Here is a 10857-nt window from a genome sequence, read left to right as displayed (position 1 = left end):
CGCTGAGCTCTAGGCACAGCACCACTGAGGCTAGTCAGGAACCTGGCAGGGGGCAGGGCGCCCGCGGGGCCGAAACCCTCCCCAGACCCACTGTCAGCTCGTCCCCCCCCCACTCTGACGGGGAAACTGAGGCCCAGAGAAGGAAGCCACCTGGCGGGGCGAGGGCAGAGCTGGCGGCAGCCCCGGCAAACGCGCAGAGTCTCCTGGGACAGCCCTGGTTTAAACACGTGCTCTCCGAAACCCGCGCCTTGATCGGGCAGCGGCTGGTCTGAGTGTGGGCTCAGGCACTGGGGCCGGCTGGGCGTGGAGGCACTGGGGGCCCTCTGTGCTCCCCGAGTCATGGGTGGGGCCGGCGCTGGGGCACCCTTGGAGGGCACAGAGCCTGGCTGGACTTGGATAAGGTGTGTCAGGGCCCAGGGCGGGGGCAGGGACGCTACTGGGACCCAGCTCGGCTTGGCTATAGGGGAACGTGAGCAACGCGCCTTCCACGGCTGTTACGACCCCCCAGTCCCCCTGCGTTTGCAGCTGCCCCCTGCCCAGCCCCCCTCCAGATCCAAGGCAGGGCGGCGGCGGGAGGTGCAGTGCAGCTGCTCCTGCCAGGCCCTTCCCCAGCTGCCTGTGCTGCGGGATCGGCCCTGGGCCCTTTGGGAGGGGGCTTCCTCCCACTCCACGGCCCTTCCCCTCCTCGACCCCTCGACCCCGCCCCCGGCCGCCCAGTCCCCCGACTTCTGCTGAGGTTTCCATCCCTTTCCCCATCGCAGCTGGTAGAGGGACCGGGCCTGGGCTGGTGGCCTCAGGGAAGGGGGGGCGTGGTGACGGCTGAGTGGGGGGACTTGGGGGGCAGGGGAGGGAGGAGATGCCCCTCAGCCAGGAGGCTGCTCTTCCGGGCAACCTCTGGCCTGTGCCCCCCATTCTGCCCCCCGGGTCCTTGTACGCTTTGCTGACAGAACCGCACTGACATCCAAACTGAAGTCAGCCTCCCTGGGGGGCCCCGGGCCACCTCCCCGGTTCCGCGTCCTCGTCCTGCCACCGCACTTGAAATGCCAGGGGCCTGGGGTCCAGGCAGCAGCACAGCCGGCTTGGAGAAAGGGCCGGGCGGTTCACCAGGCCCCCAGGCTCCCCGTGGCCCGACAGATGGCAGCACGGCCTCCAAGCCTCCCGGGCAGCTGGCTTCTCACCAAGACGGCCCAGCACAGGCCAGCGTGGCGCTCCCGGCAAGCGGAGACCTGCCGGCCTTTGTCACAGGCTCGGGGGGATAGCGTCTGTTTCCTGGGCATCTTGGGGCAGCCGCTCCCCGCCCCCCTCCCCCGCCCCTCGGCCCTCGGCAAAGGCGGGAGCCACAGGTCCACCAGGCGGAGCCTCCACGGCTGGGAGCACGTCTCGGATGCTCAGCGGCACGGAGGCCCTGCCCCGACCTCAGCCGGGAGGTGAGCCTGGGGCGGGGCGGCGGTGACGGGCAGCCTGCACGTGCTCCTGGGCCTCAGGCTCTTGGAGACGCACCGGGGGACACACGCTGCCCTGTCCATACCTGGGCCGGCCCCTCCGCCCCGGCAGCCCCCCTCCGAGCCTCCGCTGCGCCCTCCCTGCCAGCAGCCCTGCTGACACTCCAGGACGCCCGCCGGCTCGGCACAGGGCATGTGGCCGGGGCGGAGTCTGGGAGTCCTGGGCCCCAGGCTCTCCACGGCCCGAGGCCACGAGGTCAGCAGAAGCCACAGAGCCTCGGCAGGGGCCCCTCGCCCCGATCAGAGGCTGCAGCAGGCGGCGTGGCCAGACTGGGCTGCAGCCGACTTCCGGCTCTCGGGACGCTTCTCCGTTTGTCCTGTGTCCTCCCGCCAGCCCCTTCCCAGAAGATGCAGGTGGCCAGGGAAGGCCTGGGAGCCGCCCGGGAAGCACAGGACATTGGAGCCGGGACGAAGCCACGTGCACAGAGCCGTGGACGTCGAGCCCACGTTGCTCACAGACGCTGTCACCCTCACGGCCCCCACACCACACAGAACCAACGGGCATCAGGGACCCACTTCTCCCAGTGGGTGCCCGGTGGCTCCCCCATGCTCACCCTCCGCCGCTCCCTTAGCCAAGAGCCTGAGAGAACAGCCTGGAAGCCCTAGAGACGCCGGGCCACCGCCCCCTTGCTGTGGTCCCAGCCCCAGCTCCCAGCCCCACGGCTACCGAGGAAGAGAGCTCCCCGTCTGGTTCGGAGCTCATGGGGTCCAGCTGCGCGGTGAGCACCCTACAAACCCACTGCAGGGGCCGGAGTGGCCTCGCCCACCCCAGACCCAGGCAAGGCCCAGGGTGGGTGATACTGTCTAGCTTCAGGCCACGGTGGGCGAGGCCCTGAGCCCGAGAGCAGACGGCCACCTCCTCCCGAGATGCTTCCTTCCAGAGGCCTCTCTGGCCTCTGGGCGGTTCCTGTCCCCTGGGATCTGTGATGGCACCTCCTCCCGTTCAGGCCCCCGCAGTGGGGCTGGGCTACTTCACCACCGGCTGGGGCTTCCAGACTTGACTCGTCGTGAGAACCAACCAAGGTCGGTAAAAAATACGGATTCCACCAGTTTACCCCAGGCCTAGAGTTCGAACCCCCGGGGGGTCCCGGATGTTCTTGGGACCATGTGGGAATCAAGGCAGGCACAGGGCTGAGGGGCGGGACTCGAGGGTCACACGGCCCGGACCCGGCTCCCCCCCACCTCAGAGGCTCTGCGTGTGGATGCACCCCACCATCAACCGTTCAGAAGAGATCAAGTGCCCGGGCCCTGCAGGGAATGCCTGCCGCCCTTGCCCGCTGCAGGGGTCTGTCCTGCCTGGGCGCCGGGGGGCAGCCTGCAGAGCTCTCTGCTTCTCTCCACCAGTCCTCGGTGGGTTCGGAACAAAGAATTACGAGGCACGGCCCCGTCTCCTGGGAAGAAAGCTGATCGCTCACCTGCCCTCGGTAGAGAGGCTGGTGACCAGGGCGGCCAGGGAGACAGAGAGGAGAGCCTGCTTCGGCTCCTGGCACTACGGCCTCTAGTGGCCCCTGTGAGTGGCAGGCAGGAGACCCGTGTGCACCTTGGTTGACTGAAGGGCGAGCATCTTCCATCTCCCTGCAATCGGGCAACCCTTACACGACTCGGAGGCCGCCACGGCTGGGGAAGGGGCCCTGGGGCTCTGCTGAGCCACGTGGCCTCCGGGAGGAAGCCTCAGCCACACTCCTGGGGGCTTTGCAAACCGTGAAGACCCCCTGAGGCAACGGGAAAGTCCTGGAACAGGACGGTCCCCACGGCAGACACGCGTGGTCTTCTCCTGAACAGGCAGGGGAGTCCGCCCCATATCGGTGTGACAGGAACCGGGGCCGCGGAGGGAAGCCAGATCGGGGCGCCGTCCTCTCAAGGTGGGCAGGACAGCGGGAGCACGGTGCCTGCCCCAGTCGGCGGGGGTGGGGGGGAGGCCGGAGAAAACAGCTGTCCCTTCGCCTCGCCGTCCTCGCCCCTCCTCTGAAGCCCGCAACAGCTGGAGGGGGGCTCAGGGGAGAACCGCAGGGGCCTCTCGGGGCCAGGCAGACAGCTGGGTCCATTCCTGGCATGCCTGATGCCTGCCAGGCCGTCCAGGAACAGGGTGGCCTGGATTCCAGCCGGGGGGTGGGGAAGGGGCTCAGGCCTGGGGAGCTTGTGGGGCCTCTCCCTCAGCCCAAGCAAACCCCACCCACGTTCCCCCAGGCTCCAGGCCTCCCACCTGCTTCCTGGAATCTGAGGGACCCAGGCCCAGAAGCGATGTTGGAGGGGTGTCCCCGCACGTGAGTGCACGGGCAGCGACGTGGCTCAGCAGAGCCGGACGCAGGCTTGGGGCCCCTTCCGGCAGCACGTGGGTCTGCCATCTGGGCTCCCCACCCCCAGGCAGGGTGGGGTCCCAGCGTAGGCCCAGCTACTGGGGACACCACGGGCACAGGTGAGGGGCCGATAGAGGCCAGTTCCAAAAAGACACACGCTAAGCCCCCTGGCTGAGATTTCAGGCGACACAAAGGAAGGGTGAGCCTCGTCCAAGGCCACCAAGCAGATGACGGGCCTGTGCGGAGTCTGGTCAACAGGCCCCAACCCCAGGGGCCCACCCGAGACAGCCCTGTTGTGGGGCTCCCGGAGGTGGAGGAAGGTGTGTCCGGGAAGCGGCCGCAGGACCCGCGTGGCTGGACCGGAGAGGACAAAAGTCTGAAAGCTGAGCTGGATGGGGGAGGGCCGTGCGAGGTCCTGACGCAGACATATGTCGGCCAATCCCGAGGTCGCTCCCCTCACACCGGAGCTAATTTGAGCCGCGGGGAGTGAGGGAACATGAGTGGCCGGGCCCGTTGGCTGGTCTCCCAGCGCCACCAGAATTCCCGCAGTCCCCAGCTGTCTGGGAGCGGGTGCATTGGGCATAACCCTAGGGGAGGGCAGAGGCGTCTGAGGGGGATCTATTCCCCTCCCCCGCAGCAGAGTCCCCCTGGGGCCCGGTCAAAAGATGACACCCCCAGACCCAGGGGTGGGCCTCCGAGGACATGCCGCCCGATGCGGGGCAGGGGCAGGAATAGTGGGGAGGGGGCGTTGCAGCCTGGAACCTTCTGGAGCGCATGGGGGCATCCAGGCCCTGGGGTGGGGGCAGAGAGCCCGCTGCCCCGGGTGGGCTCCCAGCAGCGGGCCGCCAAGCTGTGCCGGGCAAGGGTGACCACGGCCTCACTCCGGGTCAGGTGGACATGGCAGTGGGGAGCGGCCGGCACCGTCTCCATGGTGAAGGTCCAGAGGCAGGGGTGTGGGTAGCTGGGGCGGGGGCCGGCTGCTGGAGGGGACGGCACCTAGTCAGCTGCCAGGGGCTGAAACCCGAGCTGGTGAGCCGGAGCTGGGGGCGCCGCGGGAGTGCGGGGGGGGGGGTCGCTCACCAGCGTCGGGCGCGGCGTGACGGGCGCTGCGTGGGGGTCCCAGCGTAGGCCCAGCTACTGGGGACACCACGGGCACAGGTGAGGGGCCGATAGAGGCCAGTTCCAAAAAGACACACGCTAAGCCCCCTGGCTGAGATTTCAGGCGACACAAAGGAAGGGTGAGCCTCGTCCAAGGCCACCAAGCAGATGACGGGCCTGTGCGGAGTCTGGTCAACAGGCCCCAACCCCAGGGGCCCACCCGAGACAGCCCTGTTGTGGGGCTCCCGGAGGTGGAGGAAGGTGTGTCCGGGAAGCGGCCGCAGGACCCGCGTGGCTGGACCGGAGAGGACAAAAGTCTGAAAGCTGAGCTGGATGGGGGAGGGCCGTGCGAGGTCCTGACGCAGACATATGTCGGCCAATCCCGAGGTCGCTCCCCTCACACCGGAGCTAATTTGAGCCGCGGGGAGTGCGGGAACATGAGTGGCCGGGCCCGTTGGCTGGTCTCCCAGCGCCACCAGAATTCCCGCAGTCCCCAGCTGTCTGGGAGCGGGTGCATTGGGCATAACCCTAGGGGAGGGCAGAGGCGTCTGAGGGGGATCTATTCCCCTCCCCCGCAGCAGAGTCCCCCTGGGGCCCGGTCAAAAGATGACACCCCCAGACCCAGGGGTGGGCCTCCGAGGACATGCCGCCCGATGCGGGGCAGGGGCAGGAATAGTGGGGAGGGGGCGTTGCAGCCTGGAACCTTCTGGAGCGCATGGGGGCATCCAGGCCCTGGGGTGGGGGCAGAGAGCCCGCTGCCCCGGGTGGGCTCCCAGCAGCGGGCCGCCAAGCTGTGCCGGGCAAGGGTGACCACGGCCTCACTCCGGGTCAGGTGGACATGGCAGTGGGGAGCGGCCGGCACCGTCTCCATGGTGAAGGTCCAGAGGCAGGGGTGTGGGTAGCTGGGGCGGGGGCCGGCTGCTGGAGGGGACGGCACCTAGTCAGCTGCCAGGGGCTGAAACCCGAGCTGGTGAGCCGGAGCTGGGGGCGCCGCGGGAGTGCGGGGGGGGGGGTCGCTCACCAGCGTCGGGCGCTGCGTGACGGGCGCTGCGTGAAGTGTAGCAGTGAGTGATGATTCGCGGGCGCAGAGCAGGCCCTGGGCTCCTCACCGTCACCCGTCAGGTGTAAGGGGCCTGAGGCCGTCCTCCTGGCCCCCGGCCCTCACCAGTGACCACGGCTCAGCCCGGTCCCCCGAAGCCCGGAGACCACTGAGGCCACACGCTCCACTCCTGGCCCCAGCCTAGCGCCTGCCCGGCAGCCAAGGGCCGAGAGGATGCGGTCCCACCCACCCAGGAGCGCCCGTGCGGCGAGTGGGGCGGCCTGTGTTTCCTGCCGCCCGTCCTGCTCCCACCAGGGAGACCAGGGCCCAGGGGGAGGTGCGGAGGGCGGCCGCTGTGCGTGCTGGGCACAGGGCTCCCCAGGGAGAGGGGGTTTCTGGAGGGCAGAGCCCACAGCTGCCCCTGCCGGCCGGACACACGGGGGCTCGGACTCCACCCGACTAGACTAAGAGGAATCACCTGCCAGCGCACGCGGCGTCCCTAGGGACCAGGCCTCCAGGCTTTCCCAGCTGGGGGTGCTCCTGCCGCCCCCTCTCCCCCGCCTCCCGCAAGACTGAACACTCCCAGACCCCAGCAGGGCTGAGAGGCGCACCTCCGGAGTGAGGGCCCGCCTTCTGGGTGCTCTCCTGGCCGTCCCGAACTTGGCCCCCCGTCCGGCCCAGCAGAGGCTGTTACACTCCCCCCTGCACAGAGCTGCCCCACGCAGAACCCTCGGCTCTCGGGCCAGGGGCTGAAACCCAAGCTGGCGAGCCGGAGCTGGGGGGCCGTGCGAGTGAGGGGGGACGCTCACCAGGCGGCCAGAGCCAGTGGTCCCCGAGGCCGGGACGGCCCACTCTAAGACGCCTGCGCTCAGGGCAGGGGCCAGAGACCCCCGCGCAGCGCCCGTGCCTTACCTGGGCCAGCAGCCCGAGAGCGAGGAGGAGCGCGGCGCCCATGGCCCGGCGACGGGCAGCGGGCCGAGTGTCCGGCGGCGGGAGCGACGCCTTCTGCTGGGACAGGACCCGGCTGAGTGACAGCACAAGTGTGCGGGGCGAGCCTGGCGAGGGAGTGATAACGTGTGCGGGGGCGAGGCTGGGCGGGGCGTGGGGCTGAGTGACAGCACGTGGGCGGGCGGGGGGCGGAGGGGGCTGAGTTACAGCACGTGTGCGGGGCGGGGCCTGGGGCTGACTGACAGCATGTGTCCCGGGGCGGAGCAGGGGTCGGGCACTGTCCCAGGCTGGATGCGGGGCTCCAGGAAGGAAGCTGTCAGAAAGGCAGCGGTGGGTGGGGGCTGGGGACTAGGGTGGATTCCCTCATTCATTCTGAGCACCAGGCACACTCCTGCCTCAGTGCCTTTGCACCGGCCGGTCGTGCCCTCGCCAGGACTGCCCGTCCGGCTCTCCCCAAGGCCAGCCGCTCGCTGCCTTGAGGGCTTGGATCACATTTACTGTGTTCCTTTAGTGTCTCCCGCTCTGGGGTGGAGTCCCCCAGGGCAGGTTGTCCACTGCTGACCCCCAGGGCTAGCACACAGGAAGGAGAGGCACAGACCTGGCCCCGTGCCCAGTTCTACCCGCCCCTTCCTTCCTCCTCGGTTGGCAGTTACTGGGTTGGTAACTACCTGGTGGAAGGGGGAGGCTCTCTCCTCCAAGCCCCTGCACTCCTGGGTGGCCTGTGGCTCAGAACCAGGGGATGGGGGGAGGGAGTGGGGGGGGCCCTGCGGACCCCGAGCCGTCTTCTGGGCAGGGAAGTGGGGAGTGTCCTCTCCGAGAGCCGGTCTTCTCTGCAGCAGGAGCAGGCACGGGGGCCTCTGCTCTCCTCTCCAGATTGCGGGGCAGCTGAGCAGGTGCGGCACCATCTGTGCCCTAGGCCTGCTTGGAAGGAGGCCAGGCTGCCGGGGGTAGGGGTGAGGGCAGGGGCTCCGGCAGTGTCTGTGTCCCTGGCACTCACCGCTCCAAGGTGGGGGTGGAGGGCGGGAGACCCTTCCAGCTGTAGGCTCTGAGGCCCTGTGACTGAGCAGCTCCGGGAGGCCACCGTCCTGCCTCTGAGGTCAGACCCCAAACCCGGGTGGAGGAGCCCTCTGAATGTTTTGGGGTTTCTGCTCCCTGAACGGATAGAGGGTGAAGTAGACGGGGGTGGGGGCTCAGCGTCTGAGCCGCCCTGACCAACCTCAGGCACCCTCTCCTCCCGCTAGGCCATCCCTCCTCTCGGCCATCTGTGTCCCCCTCAACAACCTCCCGGGTGCGGGGGTGCTCCAAGGGGGAGGGTAAGCTGGGTCTGGTCACGGGGGAGCCCGGAGAGCAGGAGGGGTCCCTGGGGCAGGGGCGTGGTCCCCAGTCTCGTGCCAGGGGCGGCCGGGGCTGGGGACGCAGGAGCCTGGGGTCCAGTCTGGCTCTGGGCCCTGCACAGGAAGTTGTCTCCACTGACCTCTTGTGTCTGAGCCCCGAGGTCCCGTCCGGCGCTGGTCCACCCCAGGCTGCAAGGGCCAGTTGGCCTTCCTTGCCTTTGGACCGGCTCCTCCAGCAGAGCCCTTTTTCCTGGTGGCCTCAGGGTGACTGACCCTCCAGGCGCCCCCCTCCCCTTACCAGGCCGCCAACCCCGGAGTTCCACCCTTCACCACCAGCGGACCCTCCCTCGGATCCTGTGCGAGTGGGAGGGGCCTGAGGTGCGGTCCCGCCACCCAGCCCGGTGGGGCCATGACCACGCCCCTCCCTGGGTGGCCTCCTCTGTCTCTGGTAGGACACGGTTGGGCACCTGTGAGCTGGGAGGAGGGCAGCGGCTCCACTGTACCCGGGTAGGATTGTGAGGGAGTGTTGGGTGAGGTGGGGGAGGGGCTGTGGGAGGGGGCGTTCCAGCCCTGGAGGTTCATCCACCCATCTAGGGATTTTCAACGTTCTCTTGATAAAAGGGGGGCACTGAGGCTTTCAGCAGAGAAGTGAAGCTGTTATAACTTTAGGAAAAAAATGCAGTTACCTTAGAACAATACCGTAATTGTAGTGTAATAAGAATCATTACGGGGACTCCCCTGGCGGTCCAGTGGTTAAGAATCTGCCTTCCAATGCAGGGGACGTGGGTTCGATCCCTGGTTGGGGAACTAAGACCCCACATGCTGCGGGGTAACTAAGCCCCTGCACCACAATGAGAGGGAAGCCCGCGTGCCACAACTAAGACCTGACACAGCCAAAAATAAATAAATATTAAATAAAGAGTTATGTGTAAAAGTATGCAGGTTTATATAAAATTGCAAACAAATACACCCCCAATAAGGCCTGGTGTTTAGTCCCCATAGTCCTATGAAACAGGGGTCTCTCTCCATGTGCAGGTGAGGACACTGTGGCCTAGCAGGCGTGGCAGAGATGGCCTGCCTGAACCTGTGAAAACATCACGTTCCTTGACAGAGGGACCCTGAGGTGGGGAGGGGGTCCTGGATCGTCTGGACCAGCCTCGTCTATTCACAGGAGCCCTTAAGAGCAGAGAACGTCCTGTCCCTTAAATGGTCAGCTGGAGCCAGAGAAATGCAGCAAGAGAGGAAACCAGAGAGATTTCAGGTGCCAGGCGGACGGACACGTGGGTGCAGGAGCGGGAGGCCCACAGCCAGCGGAAATGGGGCCCTCAGTCCTACAACACCGGGGAGCCTGAGTCTGCCAAGGACCTGGATGAGTTTGAAGAAAGTCGTCCCCTGAGCTCCAGGTAAGAGACGGCCCAGCCGACACAGAGCCTTCACCCCATGTGACCGCAAACAGAAGACTCAGTGGAGCCCACTCAGACGACTGACCTAAAGAAACAGTGAGGGGCTTCCCTGGTGGCGCAGTGGTTAAAAATCCACCTGCCAACGCAGGGGACAGGGGTTCGAGCCCTGGTCTGGGAAGATCCCACATGCTGTGGAGCAACTGAGCCTGTGCGCCACAACTACTGAGCCTGCACTCTAGAGCCCGTGCTCTGCAACGAGAAGCCACTGCAATGAGAAGCCCGCGCACCACAATAAAGACCCAACGCAGCCAAAACCAACCAAACAAAACAGAAACAGTGAGATAAAGTTGTGCTGTTTCAGCCGTTAAGTCTGCAGTAACTGTCCTGGCGGTGTAGCCGGGTGTGCACCTGGGCCGCACGGCTGGTATTCAGCAGGCATTTGCTCGCTGGGCTCACTGGGATAATCGCATGACCCCACGCCCCAGCACAGCCCGCCCAGGGCTCCCATGCACACGTCCATTCTGCAAGCGAGGGTCAGCTAGCGTCGTGTGGCCAGCCCGCCCAGAGTTCAGGCTTCCGTGTCCAGGATGGGACACAGAAGGGAGGGAGCAGAACCTGGGGGTTCAGGAGGACCGGACAGGAAGGGGGTGACCCGGACACGAGGCATTGGCCTGGGCGGAGCACAGGTTCCTCGTAGATATGAACTGGGTGCCTGTGGTCATCCAGGTGGAGGTGCCCAGTGGGCAGCCGCAGGTAACCACAGTCAAGGGTAGCAGTGTGCTCCGGGAGGCCCAGGCACTGATCTCACCCCACACGTGGCCCGTCCCTCTGGGGCCTCATTTTACCAGGCAAGGACCCAGAGGCCAAGGTGACACGGCCAATACAGGTGAGGCCTGGCCAGGAGCCTGGGCAACTGGCTGCAGGGCCCATGCCCTTTCCAAGTTCAAGCCTGGTCTGGAGGTCAGGAGAGAGGCTGGGTGGAGGCAGACACTCCCCCCAACTTCTCCCTCCCCTCCTCCCCGCTCCCATCCCTCCCGCCTTCCGCAGTTCCCCTGTGCCAGGCCCCTGCCAGGCCCTGGGGCATCAGCCCTCATAAGTCTGCCCTCCCCGGGGAGTCAGGCACCGACAGACCCTAATGTGATGAAGCGGCATGAGTGGGGGTCCTCAGTGGAGGCAGGCAAACGTGGGGCGGATCTGGAGGGGCTCTGAATCCCTGCCTGGCCCCCACGGCTTGGA

The 10857-nt window shown here is 67.0% G+C and overlaps 1 protein-coding gene across 1 annotated transcript in view; it reads right to left on the bottom strand.

Annotated features, from left to right (window-relative positions):
• Positions 1–6987, bottom strand: part of CDH15 (cadherin 15) — a 22482-nt gene extending 15495 nt beyond the window's left edge. Inside the window, exon 1 of the mRNA XM_028478056.2 lies at positions 6849–6987. Coding sequence (XP_028333857.1) covers positions 6849–6890 — 42 coding nt within the window. The 5' untranslated portion in view covers positions 6891–6987. The remainder of the gene's footprint in view (positions 1–6848) is intronic.
• Positions 6988–10857: the final 3870 nt, after the last annotated feature.

This window comes from Physeter macrocephalus, chromosome 17, assembly GCF_002837175.3.
Source record: "Physeter macrocephalus isolate SW-GA chromosome 17, ASM283717v5, whole genome shotgun sequence".
NCBI lineage: Eukaryota > Metazoa > Chordata > Mammalia > Artiodactyla > Physeteridae > Physeter > Physeter macrocephalus.
Note: the sequence above shows the minus strand (reverse complement) of the source record. Positions and strands in the feature narration are given on the sequence as shown.